This window comes from Dermacentor variabilis, chromosome 3 (genome assembly GCF_050947875.1).
Source record: "Dermacentor variabilis isolate Ectoservices chromosome 3, ASM5094787v1, whole genome shotgun sequence".
NCBI classification, from domain to species: domain Eukaryota; kingdom Metazoa; phylum Arthropoda; class Arachnida; order Ixodida; family Ixodidae; genus Dermacentor; species Dermacentor variabilis.
The window spans coordinates 5,056,607-5,079,374 of record NC_134570.1 but is presented as its reverse complement, the minus strand read 5'-3'; the positions used below and the strand labels follow the sequence as shown (position 1 = coordinate 5,079,374).

The 22,768-nt window shown below is 45.1% G+C and overlaps 2 protein-coding genes across 5 annotated transcripts in view; both read right to left on the bottom strand.

Moving 5' to 3' along the window:
• Cdc42 (Cell division cycle 42) overlaps positions 1-18,710 on the bottom strand; it is a 63,682-nt gene extending 44,972 nt beyond the window's left edge. Inside the window, exons 1-4 of one of the 3 annotated variants that reach the window (XM_075684099.1) lie at positions 18,604-18,710; positions 17,961-18,013; positions 17,775-17,895; positions 16,732-16,914 (exon numbers count right to left, since the gene is read on the bottom strand). In XM_075684099.1, coding sequence (XP_075540214.1) covers positions 16,732-16,914; positions 17,775-17,879 — 288 coding nt within the window. In that variant the 5' untranslated portion in view covers positions 17,880-17,895; positions 17,961-18,013; positions 18,604-18,710. Of the gene's footprint in view, positions 1-16,731; positions 16,915-17,774; positions 17,896-17,960; positions 18,014-18,149; positions 18,490-18,603 lie in introns of those variants that run through there. The other 2 variants (XM_075684101.1, XM_075684100.1) reach the window with 2 other exon arrangements.
• Positions 18,711-19,138: 428 nt separating this feature from the next.
• The window catches only part of LOC142575104 (tRNA wybutosine-synthesizing protein 5-like), a 29,806-nt gene continuing 26,176 nt past the window's right edge, over positions 19,139-22,768 (bottom strand). For both annotated transcript variants that reach the window (XM_075684098.1, XM_075684097.1), the window contains 3 exons: positions 19,706-19,793; positions 19,494-19,610; positions 19,139-19,432 (listed from right to left, as the gene is read on the bottom strand). In XM_075684098.1, the coding sequence (XP_075540213.1) occupies positions 19,185-19,432; positions 19,494-19,610; positions 19,706-19,793 (453 nt within the window). In that variant the 3' untranslated portion in view covers positions 19,139-19,184. The remainder of the gene's footprint in view (positions 19,433-19,493; positions 19,611-19,705; positions 19,794-22,768) is intronic.

Below are 22,768 nucleotides of genomic sequence, written 5' to 3'. Positions count from 1 at the left end.
GCGTAGCAATATGATGAGGGACCGTATGATGACTTTATGTACGACCGCCATGAAAACTTTATGTATGAACACGCCATGAAAACTGCACTTGCCATGGAAGCTAGAAATTCTTTCCATTCTGGGCAACCATTACCGCCCCAAACCATATGCTGTTCAGCGTTTTAGGTTCAACACGCACGTTCACACAAAGGGTGAGTCCGTCAGTAACTTTGTGGCATCACTGAAAAGTCTCTCGGAATATTGCGACTTCCAAAATGAGCATAGCAATATGTTGAGGGACCGTATTGTGTGTGGCATCAACGGCACAGCCGTGCAGACAAAGCTGCTTGAGAAAGCAGACTTTATGTATGAACACGCCATGAAATCTGCACATGCCGTAGAAGCTGCGAAGAAAGATGCCAGCGAGATAGCCAGTTCCTGCAGAAGCTCACTTCTACACATAAGGTTGTGGCATCAAAGGGGCGCGTCTCATGCTACCGCTGAGGGGAGAAATACCTCGCGACAGAGTCCAAGCCCGTCAGCACTTTACGCAATTACTGCTGAAAACATGGATACATTGCTCGAGTATGCAACTCGAAGAGAAAACACGCTTCATCGCGGAAGGGCAAGTCCACAATACAACACGGTGTTGTGCCATTACCACAAGCCCGGATTCCGAATCCGCAAGATGGAGAATTTTCCTGCGAGCGCCCTTTGGACAAACCCGGGGCTGCGCCGAAAGGCACAGCGCCCTAATTCTCCCTTGACAAGTCAAGATGCTGAGCCGTCAGGCAGTGGTGTCCTCCGGAGAAGCATCGGCGGGCAACATGTTCAAACGTGTCGCCAAGTGCCAGACAGCCCGGCGCCGTACATCCCCTTCCCTGGAGGTCACCGCGCCCGCCAGTTTTGAACGGGGTGGCGAGCGTGGTCGCTGGTTGGACCCCCTCCGACGACCGTCGAGTGCTCACTTTGTATTGGGCCGTTTGAGTGACAATGGTTTCTGGGGGCTTATAAGCCGCGGCGCGCCGCCTGGAAAACCGGATCCGCCGACCCACCGGGAGCAGAGTGCCGCTCTCGACTGGAGTGAGATGTGTCACGCGTTTTCGCCAGTTGTCGCCGTGCGAGAACAGTCGCGTTTGCTGTGAGCTCTCGGCCCCAGTGCCGATCCCTTCATGTCCTGTATAATGACCTGTATATAGTGTATAAAATCCCTTTTGTTATTCTCACCGACGCCTGACTCGGAGTCTTCGCTACCAACGCTCTGTCACGAAACGGGTGACGAGCGCTACGGGACCACCTCAAAGTCGTAACAGTGGATGGCAGCTACGGGATTGACCGGCATCAGCTACCTCGGCGCGGTGAGTGCCTGAAGTTTACCTCAAACACCAGACTTTCTCTGACACAGGTTATAGTAGCTTAGGGAAGGATTTGGTGTTGCATTGTGATAACCTTGTGTGTTTCAAGCCTAGTAAGAGTGTTTTGAAAACCAGGGGATGCTGAGGGGGTAAACAGGGCAGTGTGTGAAATACTTGCATATGTCTTACTAGTAGCATTATAGTAGCGTACGGCAGGTATATTCAAAAAGGGTAAACAGCAGGAGGACAGTGTGAACGATGGAGAAGTACAAGGTGAAGGAACTTCTCGAAATTTGTGAGGAGTTGGGCATTGAGTTGGGCTCAACCAAAAGAAAGAATGCGATCCTTGAGGTCATGAAAACTGGGGACGTAACAGCTGAGGAAGCCGCAGAGGCCTTGGCGGGTATCAATGAACGTCGGGAAAGGGAGGAGAAGGAACGTTTCGAGCGGGAAAGGAAAGAAAAGGAACGTCGCGAGGAGGAAAGGGAGGAAAGGAGAGAGAGAGAACGTCGCGAGCACGAGCTTAAAATGAAAGAGTTGGAGATCCGAAATAACTCGCCCGCGCCTGGTCTCACTTCTAATGTTCCGAGAATACGCGATCAACTTCCACCCTTTGTCGTCGGAGAGGATATGGCCAAATACCTCGTGAAATTTGAGCACGTGTGCGAACGGAATAGCATTTAGCGATCCCTCTGGGCACAGAATCTGTTAGCCTTGCTTCCTGGGGAGGCATCAGACGTAATAACTTGCTTATCGAAAGAGGCGTTTGAGAGCTACAGTGATGTGAAGGAAGCGCTACTGCGGAAGTACAAATTGTCGCCCGAAGCTTTCCGGCAGAGGTTCCGGTATGCAAAAAAGGGCAAGGAGTCTAATGTTGACTTCGCGTTTCGTCTAAAAGCCGACTTGGTGGAATGGCTGAAGGGCGAAGAGGTTTACGACGACCGCGACAAAATTGTCGAATGCATCGCGTTGGAGCAGTTCTACCGTTGCATTGATGAGGATGTCCGGCTCTGGCTGCAAGATAGGCTAAAGGAGGTTAAGCTAAACAAGGCAGCAGAGTTAGCGGAAGAGTATTACACCCGCCGCAGCTTGCACAGCAAGGCAGTGCGCGTAGAAAAAGCAGATAGGAGAGATGGGTTTTCCGGGAAGCCCGATGAACGGAAGCAAATCACGCGTCGCGAGTTTCGGGAAGACGAGTCCCTTCCCAAAGAAACTGTAAGGGAAGGACAGAATGCATCTCAGAATGATGACGTTGGTCCGAAACAGCGAAACGATACGACGCGTTCTTTTGAAACACGGAAACCGTTAACCTGCTACAATTGCAAAAAGCAAGGGCACATCGCTGCAAGCTGCCCAGAGAGAATTGCTTTTGCAACAATACAGGAAACTCACAAAAACATACGTCTATTGGAGCCCTATGTGCAGGAAATTAAGATAAACGGTAAGAAGTGCCGTGCACTTCGGGATTCTGCAGCAACTATGGACGTTGTTCACCCGTCTTTCGTCTCCTCGAGTGATTTTACGGGAGAGTGTGCTAGCATACGGCAAGTGGCCGAGGAGGAGAGTGTCTGTTTACCGATCGCAACAGTTATCATTGAAGGAGAGTTTGGGAAACTTAACACCGACGCCTGACTCGGAGTCTTCGCTACCAACGCTCTGTCACGAAATGGGTGACGAGCGCTACGGGACCACCTCAAAGTCGTAACAACGGTTCCGCATCTCCAGCTCAGAACTGAAAGTGGAACACACCAAGTCAACACTGTTGACAACAATGCACCTGCCAACATGTTTGACATGTGGCCAGTCAACACCATCACGACTTCCCTGCCCTTCACTGTGACCACCGGCGTTTGCGGCAAGCCGCTCTGTATGGAGCTGGACACCGGTGCAGGTGTTTCTGTCATTGCAAAAAAAACGTCTTCAGTCGCTACTACCACCAGTGACAGTCATGCCATCGGATGTGCTCCTACAGAGCTACTTGGAAGAGCTCACACAAGTTCAAGGCAAAGCAGATGTCGCAGTAAAGTTCCGCGACAGAAAAGTGTTCTACCTTTGTTCCTGACTGAGGAAGGTTCGCCAACACTGCTAGGTCGCGATTGGATTCGAGAGCTTGGCACTGACAATGCTGTCTGGAAAGCAGATGGTCATGCTGTTTCTGATGTTAAGGACGTTATTCAAGCATTTCCTAGGGTATTTGAACAGAGCCTTGGAACTTTCGAAGGACCAAAAGCCAAAATTCATGTTCCGTAAGATGTGATACCTAAGTTTTTCAAGCCACGTCCCCCTGCCCTTTAGCCTGAAGGATTCACAACTTTCAGAGACGGTGGCGCAGTTGTGCGGCGGCAACCAGAAACAATCAAAAGATTATACTCGCCGCTGGCTGCCGCCCATTCGCGTAACGTATTGGTGTTGTCTACACTTTTCCTTCACTTTTGGTTGATGTCTTAATGTGTTCAAAGCTCCCGTGGGATCCTGAAGGAGACTTAACGTGCTCAGAATGAGCAAACATAGAAGTAACCGTATTTGCTGTGCGCCGCAATGCAAAAGTTATGCGGTAGGTGAAGTGAGCCTTCACTCATTCCCACCGGCTGCGTCCATGAGGAAGAAATGGATTATTAAGCTGCGGATCGGCAAAGCTGTCACAGAAGTGAACGTTTGCAGTGCACAATTCATGCCGGAAGACTTTTTTTTTGGAATACAACAGGTGAGTGACGATTCCAAGCACTTGAAATTGCGAATAGACACACCTTCATAAGGATGCAGGCATAGCACTGCAGTACATTATGTGCAGGGAAAGAAATAATACACAACCTTAACTCAAATGTGTTGTAGGATGATTAATGCTTGCGTTTTTGTCACTCATGCCTTTGCGGCTACATTGGAGCACAAACATTCTCCGTAAAGCCTTGTACCTGCTTCAAAATTTCTTTTCTCGCTCATGCATTCGCGCTCTGCCACGCCAACTTGACATTCCACCATTTTCGAACAGAGAGATGAGTTTCTCATTTGTGCATCGAAGCAAAGTGGCGCAGGCGTAGAGGGACCTGGAACTCGTGCTTGTCTTCGGCTGCAACGTGTGCACAGATGCGCATGACTGCACTTGTAAGGTAACAAATCGTAGTCCAACAAACGTTAAACTACTGTGCAGCGTTCACGTAGAGAACCCTCAGCTGATTTGCGTGTATATTATTTTATAAAGATAACTGGAAGGATGACGCGAGCATTGCCACGGACCGGTAAATATCGGCTATATATAGGCAAGATGCGGTAGGACTGATGCAGGCTGTAAAACTACCACAGGATTGTAGCTTGCACAGCATGCATAAAGCGCAATAACTAAATTACAAGGGTGAAAAGTTATCGCATTAGCTCGCAAAAGCGGTCAGATATGGGTTTTTGTTTACTTCTCATGTTCAACATCCAGCTTAGTGAACACAGGCAGGGATAACTGGACGAGAAAATTTTGTTCACAAAACGCTGCTTTTCACGCTGTCTATGTAAAGAACTTGGGTCGTACAACACCATGAAGATTTTTTTTTTCTCGACATGGCAGCTTATTCAAGCGGTCCAAGTAACAACTTGCAGAGAGCACCACACCGTATAAAAGGTCATCGTACCCGTTCAAAGTGGTCGAATTAATAGAATAGCAAAGAGAAAGCACAGTCACTTCTCTTCATAATGCTGTCGGGGTAAAACTGAAAGCACAGCTCGTATGATTTGCTTCGAAGCCGCAAGTTTGTATGCAAAAGCGTTCAACAGTCCCGGACATCGACGTGCATGCTTTTATACCGCAGCACACAAGATGACTAACGTTTAGGACTTCCTTCAGGGTGTCTACCAAGTTGACATTTCCAAATTCCCTGAGTTTTCCAGGTTTTCCCTGAGTGCCTCTGCAATATTCCCTGAGTGACAGAACTTTGTTTTGTGTCAGGACAGGCTCCCTACATCATGTCGCCCAATGATGTCACTCTCTAGTAAGCATGTTAAAAAATAAAGAACTTAATACAATTTGAATAGTAAGCGGTAGTGTTTATTTTATTCAAAAAGAAAACAGAAGGGAGGGGTTAGTAAAATGCACAGCAAATAAAATATCTTTGAAAGAAAATAGTAAGACCCATTGCAAACTGAGTCGAACATTCTTAGCTACAAATAAAGAAAAGATATAGTATACAGAATATTTTCGAATATGAGCTATTTCTATCAATTATTAGCAAGCTAATTGGTATGAGGCCCGAACTTTATCAGAAGTGAGATTCTCTCAACAGCTGGTAAGTCAACCTCAACTGTCCTGCGATAATCAGCCCGCGCACAACGCCTCAGTGTTGCGTTTCACTGCTTTAACGAGGTTTTTCTTTTTTTTTTACTTGGATGAGGGACACCTGCATCTCGGTGTCAGCCAACACTTTGCTTTTAGAGTGCAAGCTCCTTAAAAAAAGCGGTGGCATGCTTCCTTTCCCGTTCATTTCTCGATGCGTAGGTCCTTTGTCTTCTTGTTCTCCTTCGGCTGTGCGTTTGCCACACGGACTATTTGAAGCATCCTCTTGGACAGTTGTACAGTCATCGTCCGATTTTTCGGTCTGCCTAGGGGCCGCGAAAACGTCAGAAAAAATGAATGCATGTCTTTTACAGCCCTTAAGGGCTCAAATCGCCACAGGCACACCAGGAAAAGCTCTGAAGGCCTGCCAGTACGCTTATTAGGCATATCTGTGCTTGTACTGTGACAGAAGATGGCGGGTGCACGCGTGTACAATTAAGGAATACATTATGCTAAATAGAAGTGAGGCGTGCAGACAGGACACAAGACTAGAGAAGTAGACAACACGAACGCGTTCGTGTTGTCTACTTCTCTACTCTTGTGTCCTGTTTGCACGCCTCACTTCTATTTAGCATAATGAATCCTTACCAACTAGCTCAGCTTTCTGTCGTTCTAAGGAATACATACTGTGTCCCGTGACAGTTGCCCCTTCCGACACTTGTTATGCTTCACAGCGTAACATTGCAGTAATGAGGTCAAGCTGGCTTTCGGGAACCGTCATTATGCAACGCGCCGTGCTTTCTGAACTTCAATGCCGATCGCGATGATCACAAAGGCAGTGTCGGTGCCATTGCTGACAGCGGCAAACTCAATGAAAAAACACGGCAGAGAACGGCAAGAAGCTTAATACCGAACCTCGAAGCAGCTAGGCCTAGCATTGCCGCAGTGGTGGCTACGGCTGCCAGCAGATCTGCGTGCAAGTGTGTCGGTTCGAGGCAGCGAGGTTATCAAAATGGCAGCGGTTGTGGCTTTTATTATTACCGTTTCGGACCTGCGGTCACGGCATTAAGTCCGGAAAGTCTGAGAGCGAAGCGTTCTTGCGCACGAAATTTCAGACGTTCTTATACGTTGACCCTATGGGGTACGTAGTGGTGCCGCGAAGCCGTCCGAATTATTTGGCGTCCTGAAAGTCACTCGTGGACTGTACTCTGGCAACCCTTCCAGCCGACGACGTGGCGTGAAAAACCATTCGTTACGATATCTCTATGTTAGTGGGGTCAGCATTACGGGGACTTTCGTTCCCTTTAAATAAAATTACAGCTAATTTTCCATGATAGAAGCACAAATTCCCCGAGTTTTCCCCTGAGTTTTTCCAGACTACTCAAAATCCCTGAGAACTCCCGGTTTTCCCGGTTGGTAGACACACTGTTCCTTGCCTTCAAGCAGGCTTCGAATGCATTCTGCTCACCCAATGTGAGCCAATACACAGGCTAACGACAGCAGGCGTGTAAACTGAAGAGACATTCGAACATGACGACGCAAAAGAACATGTCATTAATCAAGGCCACTGCAACACTGCACCGACTGCTCTAGTTCTTAAGGGGAGACACGGGTCGAAAAACGGCAATTTTCATTAAAAAAGTCAGTTTTATGTTTCCGACTGCTTCAGCAAGACTGATCCCTCCTCTTTCACATATAAAGAAATCAGAACCCTAAATGATCTGGAAATAATTAAACTCGGTGAAAGCACTCGAGGTGGCAAGAAAAGGTGCAAATCTGGCCCATTTCCCACCGCATGATGCGTCAGATCGCGGCGTCGCAAGCCATTGGGTTTGTGCAAGGCAGTCAGCCTACGCTTTTTCTCTTTGAGGTCAGCTTTTCTGCGTCACAATCTCCCCGGGCAGTAATAAAAACTAAATTTCTCCGCCAAAACCAAGTGCTTTTGCCGGAGTTCTAAATCACAAGGTGCGATTCCGGCCACGCCATTGGCTGCTAGCGCGCGACGCGGCCACAGCTTGTCTGCTCTTCCTGCGACGCGCAGTTCTCTCGACGTGTTCTGCATTTTTCTGCTCCTTGTTTTGATGGATCCCGTGAAGAAACGCGATTTTCAATCTCGAAAGTATCGGTTGAAGCACAAGTACAAGGGAACTCGCCACAAAGCGGCATGCAATGGAGACGTCTGCGGCAGCTAAGCCTAACCTCGGTGACGGTGATGCTTTGGATGGTTCAGAGCCGGCTGGCCCCTCAAGATTCGTTGACAGCGCAGACGAATTCATCAGAGTATCGGAGAAAAAGTTGAGAATTTTTAACAATCAAGATATGAGTGGCGAGAAGACGGCAAGCGCCTTTATCTACAAGATCGGCGTTGTGAACACACTGGTGAGCGTCGCAGCATGTCCGGCGTGCGGACGGCACGACCTTTTTATCCACCAGTTGGCCAAAAAACAGAAAGGACTCGCATCGTTTTTGGAGTTGTGTTGCAACAATGTGTACATAATTTATTTTCACAATACTGCGGACACGTGTCCAAGCAGGAGGGGGCTACGTGAGCAGATACAAAAATAAGCAAACATACAAATATATACAAGGGTTACAGTCAACAAGATTCATCAAGTGGGTGGCTGTAACCAGTGGGAATTTCCAGGTAGGGCATTCCAATCATTGATTGTTTTCAGAAAAAATTAGTTTTGGAAAAGGTTTGTTCATGCAAAGATCGGTTTTAAATAATGTGTACATAATGTGTACATAATGTGTACCACATTCGTTATCTCGTCAACACATTCGTCGCAGCTAGCATCTCCGGCAGACGACACTAACGGTGGAGCGCGCCCTTCAGCCAGCACAAGAGAGAGTTTTGCCGTGAATATCAAGGCAGTGGCTGCGGCGCCCGCAATTGGAGCTGGACACAATCGTCTGATTTTGTACAGTTCTAGGTTTGCCAAAACCGATGCACCATAAATCGTTCACCGCCACAACAAAGAAAATGCACCTCGCTGCTACAAAAGAAGTGGCTGATAACTTGGAGTTGGCTCGGAAACTAACAGCCTAGCAAGTGGGTCAGCATGGTGCTCACAAAGACTGAGGGAACATATGGCGCAGGTGAATTCTAAAGTGCACTGGATCTAGATACCCCGGCCTGCATTATGTGCAATTTTTACATATATTTCAATGCTACAACACAAAGAACTAACTTTCAGTCGTGTTTTTCTCAGCTTCATATTTTTGGCCAAACATGGCTTTTGTGCACGACATTCGGTGTACTTATTGTGGTCCAATCAAGAGCAAATTTGGTGAGCATAATCTTTTAAATGTGTAGAATGCACTTATCTAGGTTTTAATGCTATCAGTTTATTTTTAAGAATGGAAATGTTCAATACACTTGAGTACTAGCCACTGAAAATGAAGCACCAGATATGAAATTCTCTCAAAATGTTGCCTGTCAAGGGAATTGCATTATTTTGGTTATCAGCACTCAATGGAGTGTTAGGGACAAGAAAAACCATTTTTCACTGCTATATCATGCCAACTGCTAGGTCCACTAGCTGCAAGAACATGCACTGTTTCTCACTTATGCGTGGCACTTCGGACATGAAAGCATCGAGCTATCCTAAAACTAAAAACAGATTTGGAATGAGGATATCAAGCTATATAAGTGGTACAATATAAGTGGTACAATTTTCATTTGCCTAGCATTAATATTAAAAAAAAAAGGTTTCTGAGGAGCGTCTCCCCATAATCACTCGGAGAGCCATGTTGGATTTGCAATGGCGCCCCCTATAGGCCATGAAAGTTGTGAATAGGGTGTGACAAGAGCTCCAGCGCCTACAGAGGGAGGGCATTCTCTAGCTAGTTGCCTCTTCAGCTTGGGCTACACCTATTGTTCCAGTGGCTAAGAAGGATAACAGAGTCAGAATTTGCGGAGATTTCGAGGTTACTGTTAATCCAGTGGCTACATTGGAAACGTACCCAATTTAGAGAATTGAGGACCTTTGGGCCATGCTGCCACGGGGTGAAAAGTTCACCAAACTGGACTTGAAGGATGCCTACCAGCAAATAGTTCTTGATGAAGACTCTAGGAAGTATGTTACTATTTCAACACATATGGGGCTATTTCAATATACACATTTTCCTTCCGGCATTTCATCGGCACCAGCAATGTTAAAAAGAGAAATTGAGAACCTTCTTCGAGGACTGCCACATGTTGCAGTATATTTTGATGCCCTTCCTGCGACGGGCCTAAATGATTCGGAGCACCTTTGCAACCTCAGTGCTGTTCTTCCTCGACTATGTGATGTTGGACACAAGCTGAAGTTCGACAAGTGTCACTTTTTTGTACCACAGGTGGAGTACCTAGGGCACATCATAAGCAAAGAAGGGCTATCTCCAAGCTTGAGCTTGGTATCTGCAATCCTTCACGCACCTGCACGCTATGACGTCAAAGAACTCCAAAGCTTTTTGAGGCTTGTGAATTCCTCCAGGCATTTTCTTCCAAACATTTCTGGACGCCTCCACCCTCTGCATTGGCTTCTCATGAACGAGAAAAATGGGTGCGGGGAAAAGAGCAAGATGTACTCACTACAATAAAGCAGTTGCTAACGTCAGCTCCTGTCCTAGTACATTTCGATCCGGAGAAACCAGTGTGTCTCAGTTCTGATGCATCTCCATATGGGATTGGCACAGTTCTGGCACATCGAGAAGCTGATGGTCGAGAACTGCCCACTGCCTTTGCATACAGAAGTTTGTATCGTGCAGAGAAAAACTACAGCCAAATTGACAAAGAGACACTAGGCTTCGTATTCGGCATTGAGAAGTTCCAACAGTGCCTGTGGGGCATTCCTTTCACTGCTTACACGGATCATAAACCACTACTGGGATTGTCGAGTGCTGATAAGCCCGTTCCTATGCAAGCTTCACCATGGCTGGTCAGATGGACACTGAAACTTTCTGCTTACAGTACAAGCTCATGTACAAGCCTGGTCTGGACTTGGGTCATGCTGATGCTCTCAGTAGGTTACTGCTGCCAACAAACAGTGTTGATCTGCCTGTACCTGCTCAAATCTTCATGCGGGAACAAGCATACCCAGGACTCTTGTCACCAGCTGTTGTAGCACAAGCTAGAAGAAATGATCCCCTCCCGAGTCATGTAATTCTTGCTTTCCTGCGAGGAGGAGGGCGTCCAGTCAGACCAGAGAGCAATCCATTCACAGCAAGGAGCAGTGAACTCAGCCTCCATGAAGGTTGCTTGCTGTGGGGTTCCAGAGTTGTTATCCCAAAATCTCTGCAAGGCAAAGTCCTGACTCTTCTTCATTCTGGGCATCCTGGCATTGAGAAAAGCAAGTCAATTGCCAGAAGCCATGTCTGGTGGCCGGGAATTGATGGTGACATCACTAAGAACATAAAGGGTTGTGCTACATGCCAAGCTTACCAGCGTACACCTCAATGCATTCAGCACACACCCAGGCCATTTCCACAGGGGCCTTGGTCAAGGCTTCACGTCGACATTGGGGGCCAATTTTTGCGAAATAAATTTCTCATCATTGTTGACCTGAATACAAAATGGATCGAAGTCTCCAGTGGTATCAACTTCAGCGAATGCTGTCATCACAGCATTGATGACAGAATTTGCGCAGCATGGACTGCCGGATCTCATCATGTCCGATAATGGACCCGCCTTTGCAAGTGAGAGCAACACTTGGAATTCCTGACACTGAATGGGATACGTTGCATGCTTGTACCGCCCTACCATCCAGCTTCCAATGGTGCGGCAGAGCGTGTTAGTTTATTCACAGTTTTGCTGCTGTGTTTTTCACCGTCAACTTGCTTTACACTCAAAGCTCAATAGCAGTGAATACAGTTGGCGACTGGCGAAATCTGATCTGCTAGTCAAGCGTGTCTGCTTTTATACATGAGTCAGCAAAGGTTCCAGAGTAATCATTGGTGCCGGCGTGTCTTCCAGAAAGTACTGCACAATTCCTGTCGCACATGCAATCAGATTAAACGAGCTTCGGTGACAAGACACAACGGATAGAACCATCGATAACATGCCGGAAACTTCTGAGACATGCAGGCACGTCCAGCGCTGAACGATAACTGTAAGTTGTTGGTGGGTTAAATGCAGTCCCCAAGAAAAGGACACATAAGTACATGTGTCAATATTATGTGTGAAAGTTTCATCCAGCTATCCTTATTATTAACGAAAAAGGGTTTCCGAGGAGCATCTTTCCTTAACCCATTTAAGGGTCAAAGACAAATATACGGTGCCACAAAGGAGTCCCTCATGGTTGATGCCATATATTTAAAACACCGTCTCTATGTGTGAAAGATGCACCAATTTTTCAACTTTCTGCTGCCCATCAAGTGCTGCCACCCTGTGCGAATACAAGAAAAAAAAATTTTCGCTCCATAGTCCCTTGGTTATAATTCCACAGCTTGTTTACGCCGGCGCTTCAGCAAACACTCACGCATTCGAGCATGTGCGGGCGAGCAACGGTTAGTTTTGGCTTTGTCTTGCGGGCTGTTTCCGTTTGCAATGCTCACAAAACCTTATGTTTATCAGGTTTATCTCACAAAAGGTCACCACTAAATGCTCAATCGTTTATTGCTCCCAGGGGTGCGATTACATTCTGTTCATGGGCAGGTGCTGGTATTACAAATGATGCCACCATATACGAACGATGCTGCGATTGCTCCATTTCTTTACGTGAGACTCGCAAAAACTGATTGCCCCTTGTTGGCGATGGGATGAAGGATTTCTGCAAGTTTGCCTCATTTGTTTTTCTGATGGGCACACAACCATCAGAGTTTTCTTGGGTGCGCTCACATACACAGTTTGATTACACTGTGGATGTGCATGTCAGTTGCTTTCCTGAGTCCAGCAGCGGTTCCTTTGATGAGGACAACTGCCCAAGTGCCAAATTGAAATATATTTATTCCAGTGTATGTACTATTTTCTTCTTAGTATAAGTATTTATGCAAGCCCATCTGTATTCATGAATAAGCAATGTATGTTTACCTACGGGAAATATTTGTCACTTTATGGTCACTTTAAAAAAAAAACTGCAGTAAATTTTTTTTTTTTAGATAGGTCACTCTGAAGATTTTAAATCTGCAATAAAAAAAATCAACAAAGTGGGGGTCTTAAGTGGCGAAAAAAAAATTGAGCCTCACAGGGCTAAGGGAAATAGCATTACTGTTCTGCAAACAAACTTTTTTGGAAAGTTAGTATAGCATGATAGCATTCACATCCTCAGAGCGTTACTCAAAAGCTTTAAATTTCACATACGTGGTGCACATAAGTGATTTTATCTCGTATTTGCCAAGCTTTGTGTGTGAATGCAAAATGTGCACGCAACAGCACAATGACACCCAGGAGAGTGTCATACACGTGTTGCTAGCCACAGCCTCCTATATACTTTTCATGCCTGCGAATCAACAAATCAGCCCATGCCAGAAGTCGAACCTAGCTTTCAAACTTGCCAATAGGTGGCACTGCCATCCCAGACTCAAAGCGTTCAAAATGAGAAGCAATCTCGAAAAGCCCGCAAAGTTATCTATCATCATCATCATCATCAGCTTAGTTACGCCCACTGCAGGGCAAAGGCCTCTCCCATACTTCTCCAACTACCCCGGTCATTGTGGCCATGTCGTCCCTGCAAACGTCTTAATTTCATCCGCCCACCTAACTTTCTGCCGCCCCCTGCTACGCTTCCCTTCCCTTGGAATCCAGTCCGTAACCCTTAATGACCATCGGTTATCTTCCCTCCTCATTACATGTCCTGCCCATGCCCATTTCTTTTTCTTGATTTCAACTAAGATGTCGTTTACCTGCGTTTGTTGCCTCACCCAATCTGCTCTTTTCTTATCCCTTAACGTTACACCCATCATTCTTCTTTCCATAGCTCGTTGCGTTGTCCTCAATTTCAGCAGAACCCTTTTCGTAAGCCTCCAGGTTTCTGCCCCATATGTGAGTACTGGTAACACACAGCTGCTATACACTTTCCTCTTGAGGGATAGTGGCAACCTGCTGTTCATGATTTGAGAATGCCTGCCAAACGCACCCCAGCCCATTCTTATTCTTCTGGTTATTTCAGTCTCATGATCCGGATCCGTGGTCACTACCTGCCCTAAGTAGATGTATTCCCTTACCACTTCCAGTGCTTCGCTACCTATCGTAAACTGCTGTTCTCTTCCGAGACTGTTAAACAATACTTTAGTTTTCTGCAGATTAATTTTCAGACCCACCCTTCTGCTTTGCCTCTCCAGGTCAGTGAGCATGCATTGCAATTGGTCTCCTGAGTTATTAAGCAAGGCAATATCATCAGCGAATCGCAAGTTGCTAAGGTATTCTCCATCAACTTTTATCCCCAATTCTTCCCACTCCAGGCCTCTGAATACCTCCTGTAAACATGCTGTGAATAGCATTGGAGATGTCGTATCTCCCTGTCTGACGCCTTTCTTTATAGGGATTTTGTTGCTTTCTTTGTGGAGGACTACGGTGGCTGTGGAGCCGCTATAGATATCTTCCAGTATATTTAAATATGGCTCATCTACACCCTGATTCCGTAATGCCTCCATGACTGCTGAGGTTTCGGCTGAATCAAACGCTTTCTCGTAATCAATGAAAGCTATATATAAGGGTTGGTTATATTCTGCACATTTCTCTATCACTTGATTGACAGTGTGAATATGGTCTATTGTTGAGTAGCCTTTACGGAATCCTGCCTGGTCCTTTGGTTGACAGAAGTCTAAGGTGTTCCTGATTCTATTTGCGATTACCTTAGTAAATACTTTGTAGGCAATGGACAGTAAGCTGATCGGTCTATAATTTTTCAAGTCTTTGGCGTCCCCTTTCTTAAGGATTAGCATTATGTTAGCGTTCTTCCAAGATTCCGGTAAGCTCGAGGTTATGAGGCATTGCGTATACAGGGTGGCCAGTTTCTCTAGAACAATCTGACCACCATCCTTCAACAAATCTGCTGTTACCCGATCCTCCCCAGCTGCCTTCCCCCTTTGCATAGCTCCTAAGGCTTTCCTCTAGGCTATTCTCTCTTCCACTATCGTCGTGGGTGCCACTGGTACTGTATAAATCTCTATAGAACTCCTCAGCCACTTGAACTATCTCATCCATATTAGTAACGATATTGCCGGCTTTGTCTCTTAACGCACACATCTGATTCTTGCCTATTCCTAGTTTCTTCTTCACTGTTTTTAGGCTTCCTCCGTTCCTGAGAGCCTGTTCAATTCTATCCATATTATAGTTTCTGATGTCCGCTGTCTTACGCTTGTTGATTAACTCAGAAAGTTCTGCCAGTTCTATTCTAGCTATAGGGTTAGAGGCTTTCATACATTGGCGTTTCTTGATCAGATCTTTCGTCTCCTGCGATAGCTTACTGGTTTCCTGTATAACGGCGTTACCACCGACTTCTATTGCGCACTCCTTAATGATGCCCATGAGATTGTCGTTCATTGCTGCAACACTAAGGTCCTCTTCTTGAGTTAAAGCCGAGTACCTGTTCTGTAGCTTGATCCGGAATTCCTCTAGTTTCCCTCTTACCGCTAACTCATTGATTGGCTTCTTGTGTACCAGTTTCTTCCGTTCCCTCCTCAAGTCTAGGCTAATTCGAGTTCTTACCATCCTATGGTCACTGCAGCGTACCTTGCCGAGCACGTCTACATCTTGTATGATGCCAGGGTTCGCGCAGAGTATGAAGTCGATTTCATTTCTAGTCTCACCATTCGGGCTCCTCCACGTCCACTTTCGGCTAACCCGCTTGCAGAAAAAGGTGTTCATTATCCGCATATTATTCTGTTCTGCAAACTCTACTAATAATTCTCCTCTGCTATTCCTAGAGCCTATGCCATATTCCCCCACTGACTTGTCTCCAGCCTGCTTCTTGCCTACCCTGGCATTGAAGTCGCCCATCAGTATAGTGTATTTTGTTTTGACTTTACCCATCGCCGATTCCACGTCTTCATAAAAGCTTTTGACTTCCTGGTCATCATGACTGCATGTAGGGGCATAGACTTGTACCACCTTCAATTTGTACCTCTTATTAAGTTTCACAACAAGACCTGCCACCCTCTTGTTAATGCTATAGAATTCCTGTATGTTACCAGCTATTTCCTTATTAATCAGGAATCCGACTCCTAGTTCTCGTCTCTCTGCTAAGCCCCGGTAACACAGTACATGCCCGCTTTTTAGCACTGTATATGCTTCTTTTGTCCTCCTAACCTCACTGAGCCCTATTATATCCCATTTACTACCCTCTAATTCCTCCAATAACACTGCTAGGCTCGCCTCACTAGATAGCGTTCTAACGTTAAACGTTGCCAGGTTCAGATTCCAATGGCGGCCTGTCCGGTTATCTATAATACTCATCAAAGCGGCACGAGGCTTAGCAAAAGTCATTTTACACAGTCATTTCCATTGAAAAAGGTTCATTCTACACAACAATGCCAAATTCAGTTTGAAGCAGTGCGCGGTATCCCCGCCATGTCACCACACTATATTTCCAAACTATGCAAAACCGGTAACATTGAATCTGAAAAACTGTGTGCATATGTTTAACACTATGGGCCATTTAGTGTTCTGCACAAGTGCATTTCAAATCCACTAGTCTACTAAGACTGCTAAACTAAAGCAGTCCATTATTCCATTTATATCTCTGGTGGGCTGGTAACTCTAACAATTGCCCTTTAACTCTGTAGAAGGTGTTCTTGATTACTTATAAATGCAGTACTTTGATGCTACATTCTTTCTGTGGTGCATGTCTTTTCAAATAGGCATGCTTCAGTCTACAGATATGATTCCAAAATTCAAGGGACAAAAGCCGTACTATCTAGAATAGCTGTCAGTTGGGCGTGTTGGTAAACGTCCATGATGGAAAAAGCGCTACTGAAAAGGAGACTTGCCAAGAATCATACTATCATTTTGGGACATGTCCCTTTCAATGGCACCACAATTTCAAGACGTGGTCGACATTGTTATGAAAAGGATCCATGCATGAAAAAAAGAAGGTCCACACACAATATAAAGAGTGCTCACTAGCCTGGCTAGACTTGAGTGTAGAGCTTTTTTCCCACCCTCTCTAGAATCCCATGTTTAGTGGTTGAGCACAGATTGCAAGAAACAAGCCCACTCACCTTTTCTCTGACGTTTTCAAAAGAGGAAGGTGAAACGACGGAGAAGCAGACAAGAAAAACATCTGTTTGTGGATAGCTGAGCGGCCGTAGCCGGTCATAATCCTCCTGGCCAGCTGTGTCAAAAAGTCCTAGGGTGTATGGCTCGCCACCAATCATTACAGTCACCGCATAATTATCAAACACCTGAAAGAGGTGGATGTCATCAATCGGTGAAGGGCTCGCACAATGGTATCTTGCTAAAACTGGAGCGTTTACATACAGGCACTCAAGTCTGGCTCTGAGAGGCTACAGATAGTTTATTCTGCTACAAAAACATAGAAAAATGATACCAGTTCAAGCTAGACATGTACTATTCCATTCTCACCAATTTCAATAAAAAACATACACATGAGGAACATACACATGAGGCTTGGATGAGCAACAATACATTCCGGCAGATTAGAGAATTAAATTGTCTTTTTATCTTATGTGGCTAAGGTTATTTGTTCACAACTGCTACAATATTTTTCACAGGTTTACTACAATTAAAATCGGTTATAAAAGTTCTCAGCGATATGCAGTTTGGGAAAAAAACTGGGGGGGGGGGGGGGCATTTGTGAACCACTATTCTAGCGTGTTTTTCTTTTTTTCACAAAGAGGAAACATTGTAAGGGACTAATGTAACATGACTGCATACTAAATTTCGCAAAGCTCTCTTAGTGTGCCGCAAACCAGAAAATTCCCCTTGACCTATGAAGTAAAGCTGACACTCCATAACATTGCTTTTCCTAGCGAAGCATTACCTTTTTTTAAAGGGAGGAGTGCTGCTCAAGATTACATAACTTCAAAGGGCACTGCTCATACTAGAGATGTACGTCGTGGTTCCATTAAAAACAGTCAACTTTATACACGTCATTTATAAGCCACTTTATGCAGTCAGTCACAAACTATGGTACATGACCGTTACCACGACCGCTGCTTCGTTTTATCTGCCGCATGTGTCATTCATCTGATAGCCACAACTGAGCGCAAAATCAGACTAGCCACGGGGAATCGTTACTCACCGTTGGGACGTATTCTGATGGAAACTTGTTTGTTGTGTACGAAATCAGCAAACATGTTTTACCAACAGCACCGTCACCTACCACAACACACTTGATGGTTTGCATTTTTTCGCCACTGTCCCTGAAACAGGAGCGAATAACTTATAGTGCGTGCCAAAAGGCAAACGGTCAATGCGTTGTCCAAACCTGGAAAGTTGCTTCTTTCCAAGGTGGAGGAGGAGGGGTTCAAGTCGCAATCACTGCAAAAAAAAAGGGGGGGAAAGAGCGAGAAAAACGCTCCAATTACGCGCACAACAGAATGAATAATGTCATCGGCAGCAAACAAGCGCTCGAAACGAAAGACGGAAACGTCAACCGCGGACGAATGCAGCACACCTCCGCACAGAGTGGGCGACGCTCTCGAAGAAATAACAGCACCATGTGTCCTGCTACTAGGTGCGAATAAGGTCGCATCCGCTACGGGAAAAGCTCGCAATCATCCACTCCTCCTGTCACGCTTAATCGCAGCATTTGTCGGAGGCGGAACGGCTACACAGCCCCAGAACGCCGCTGCCCACAACTTCTGTTCGGATTCTGGATCGTCCTCACGCACGGCAGAATCTGCGGGGTTTGTGCAGTTTGCAGCTTTTCGACAAACTAGCAGGTAATTTTAGGCCTAGTAGGACAACTCTTATGAAGCGCACTTCTACGGCACACCGCCATCTTGTCAGCTTTGTCAATAACGGCAAAGGAAACTTGACAATGTTTGGCAGCAATTTGCTGCTGCAAACAACGCCTGCAAGCGCGCTCTGTTAACAAATCTGTGAGCCAAATGCATAAAGAAACCCACCTTCGGGAGATATAGCCGATTTATTTCTCGCCCGGCCTCCACAAACTCGCCGTACTGGGCGTAACTAGTGGATAGGCGTCACATCCGCTTCCTGTGTTCACGAGACAAGTTCCACCAGTGGTCCCACCGATGTTAAAAACGAAAATATTATCTACAAACACTTAACACCTACACATTAAAGCCACACAGCGCCTACAGCTACTCAGTTTTCCACTTCTATAACGGTTACTTTGTATAAAGATGATTGGTCTATCGGCAGCCGCAACGATAGCGATAGTGCGCGGGAAATCAAACTCTGTGACGAGGGCTCGCACGGTTGGCAGTTGAAAAGCGGTTCAGTGCTTGGTTCAATACTTTTCTACTTGAACACGTCATTGTAAACTGCTTATGACTGTATCGTCGATGCAGAAAATATATCGGTTGCTTCGGGCTACTCGACTTCGCGAGAGGTTGTACGCTCATGCTCGTAGTACATATTCTGCAAATCATTTAGTTCACAATTAACAATAGCGCTACAGCAAAGAAAAACTCCAAATGCATATGAGACATCATTTATTCCTCCGTTTGCTTAAATTGCCACATTAAGACAAATTAAAGGTTTCTTTAATTTGTGAAATCATTTTCAGCGCATAGAACTGTTGGCAATCAAACGGAAGCAGTTGCAACTCTTTTGTTGCTCTTTCCACCGAAGCGAGGGCTTTGGCAGCAGGAATCAGGTCCTTGTTCCCATAGGGATCATTCTTGTCATACAAACTTGCATCCAGGTTCCTCCAGAATACATTGACAGCAATTCCAAAGTCCAGAGCAGTCATGTTATGAAACCACAATGCTGTAATGAGATAGGCACAAATAAAGAATGATAGCATGAGCTTATTCACAACAGAGATTACCTGGTATGAATAATATGTCACCAGAATTCAGTGTAGCTTCATAGCGTGTAGCTTTTTTAAACTTGGGGAATTTTTCTAGGTCTGGACACTCTACATCCAAAACACGAGATTTGTCACCTGGAAAATATATGCAAAATATCAAGTATCACACAGCTTGGCATGATAAAAACTTAAAACACAAACAGGCTCTGTGATCAACTTATGCAACTTGCCTCGTATGTAAAGATACTCAAAGTCATTTGGGTGGAACAGTACAGCCTTCTTTTTGCCTTTAACTTGAATTAGAAAATTGTCCATTACCTGCAAAAACGAAAAAATAAAAGCTTTCATTTCTGCAACACACTGAGCTTAAATTGAAACTGCATGCATAATAACTTAATCTAGCATAGCAGGCCCCATTTGCAGGTTCAGACTGGCAGCTGTGTTCAAGTAGCATGGCTCACTGTCAATGGGTAGCCACCCACACTGCGACAGTGGTGGATCCAGAGGGGGCACTCCCAAGGCCACTAACTAATCCATCCAGCACCCGTTCCACCTCCCTCAACAGCGATTTTTTGGCACGTGGAATTTTTTAAGCACTGAGCCGCTGCAGTGTCCAACGCTGTCCATGGCAAGCAAAGCACCCCTCACTTCTACCTTTTGTTAGGCACGAAACTGGCTAACGCAACCACCACCTTTGTGGAAGCGAGATAATCGCTTCCTCCCCACTTCCAATTTTGCCTCTTCAGAGAGTAGGCCGTTTAAGTAAGCAGGGCCATCAGCATGACAGCAAGAAGGGAGGCTTCCCTTCTCCCTCCTTGACTCAGAGACGCATGCTCCCTTACTCCGCACAGGTATGTTAAGAGTCCATACCGGTATGAGTCACCTTTCAGCATCAACAGATATGGAAACCATTCAGTGTCATTCAAACTCACGCCTTTCGTCGCACAGAGTGTGCTTTACTCATGCTCCAAAAGAGGGCAGCACAAGTCACCTTCAGCACCTGATATACTACTAAGTTCTTTTTCTTCCTCCTCCATATAAAACAAACAAACTGGGGACAACCAACTTGCACAACGCCTGTTGGCCAATGCGTAAGCTTTTCCAATTTCCGCAATATTTCTTGTATATGGAACACAGCAGGTAAAGTTTATGGCACTGTCCTTTGTGAATCACTAAGCAAAGTTCCAACATGCTAAAACCCAAAATCAGACGTGTTCAAAGCTTATCCATGTTTGTGCACAGAAGTTGTGAACGCAGAGCACTCGGTGCCCAGTTTGTGGGCATAAGTTGTAGGTGTGTAGATTTCGTGCATCTTTTTCTGTGTCTCACGGATTTCCTCCCCAGATGTGTTAGTGCTTGATTTTTTTTTATATACCCTGGGAAAGGTACAGTCCTCGCTGATGACATGAAAGCCAGTGGTCTAGGTGGAGCGGTGTTAATACAGCTTGTGGAGACAACTACGCAGCAGTCGCATATTTTCACAAATCAATATTTTACTGCATTGAAGATTTTTGATTGCTTACTTCAAGAGAAAAAAATTCATGCATGGAAGAGTAAATCCAAACCACAATGAGGGTACTGCTATATGCCTTCCCAATGAACAGCAATGTAAGCCGTGGAGAACTGACCTCCCTCATGTGTGAGAACAGAAATGTGTGTCTGGTCAAATCGAAAGATAACAAAGGCATAAATTCCTTTTCCAGTGCTGTCAGAATAGACCTCATGTCTTCATGCAAGTACTGGTCGAAGGATGACATGAAAAAAAAATTACTACCGCACCTGGAAAATGTTTCGGAATATAACCAATCGACAGGTATATTTTATATGCTAGGACGAAGGTCAACTCTAGGAAATGGGTCATTAGGATGCTCACACATTTTCTCGACATTTTCTCGCAATGCATTGGTTGAATACCATGGCGATATGACAGCTTTGCACCTACAACAAAAAGAGGTGCAGTCTCTCTTGTCTTTCAAGCAGGATGTAGCCAAAACATTAACCAGATATACAGGGTGTTTCAGCGAACATTTTCAAAATTTTTTAAAGGTTGACTGTGGCAGATATCTCAATTCTAGTTTATGAGCTGGTCTACTCGAAGCGGCGGACACTACTTGCACAAAAAATTGAAATGCAAAATTGCCTAATTAACAAGAATTCATTAATTAACTTTTAGCTGTCTACATATCTTATGACCCATATTGTAATTTACAAATTCTAGCAGTGGACTTCACAAGGCACTTGGAACGAATTCTCAGGATTGCACCAGTTTGGAGATACAAATTCCCGAACTTTGCGGAGAAATGGACTGGCGTTCCAGTTATTTGTGTGCTTCAGTGCATGAAACAACGTTTTGTTAACAAATCAACTGGAACGCCAATGCATTTCTCTGCAAAGTTCTGGAATTTATATATAGAAAGTGGTGTCATCTTGAAAATTTGTTCCAAGTGGATCCGCCTTGCGAACTCCACGGCTAGAATGTGTAAATTGCAATATGGGCCATAATGTAGTTAGTTAAAAACTTCGTTAGTGAATGTTGTATTAATTAGTCAATTTTGCATTTCAATTTTTTTTGCAAGTATTGTCCGCCGCTTCGTGTAGACCAGCTCATGAACTGCAATTGTGATATCTACGACAGGCAACCTTTAAAGATTTTTGAAAGTGTTCACTGAAACACCCTGTATAACCCCAAATTGAAATGGTACTAGGAAATAAAGGTACGAAAGTAGACCAGCAACTCCAGAGACTAGACCAGCTTAGCTCTGACGACAACAAAAGAAAATGGTTTTGACCACTTCCCAGAATTTTGTAAAATTGCAAATGCAATGTGATGCAGGAAAAAAGATTGCAAAGCAAAGTCATGAGTTTTGTGCATAAAATGCAATGTTTTCCTGTGCTTGCAAGGGTCAAATTGTTCCCTTTATTTTTACCATGCTCCCAACTAATGTCCACGTTTGTGGACACTTATTTGTATCGTTCTAAAATGAAAATTTTTTCAATCTTTCTCTCTGCACTTCTGAAACCATTTCAAATGAAATGTTGCTGTTTTCTTGCCTACATATTTTTCGGTAGCAAAGAGGGTAAGTGCGAGCTGAACCACCCTTTTCTGTCTCCTTACAGTTTTTAGCTTTTAGTGCTGTTACATTTAACCCTGCCCACTGGTGTCAATAAATAGTTTTCAAACTGGCCACATGGTTGTCTGCAAGGTGACAATGAAAATGGCATCAAGGGATGAAACTGAGAACAAATAATTACTATTTGGATGATTCCTACAATTAACCCATGGCCCTCAGTCC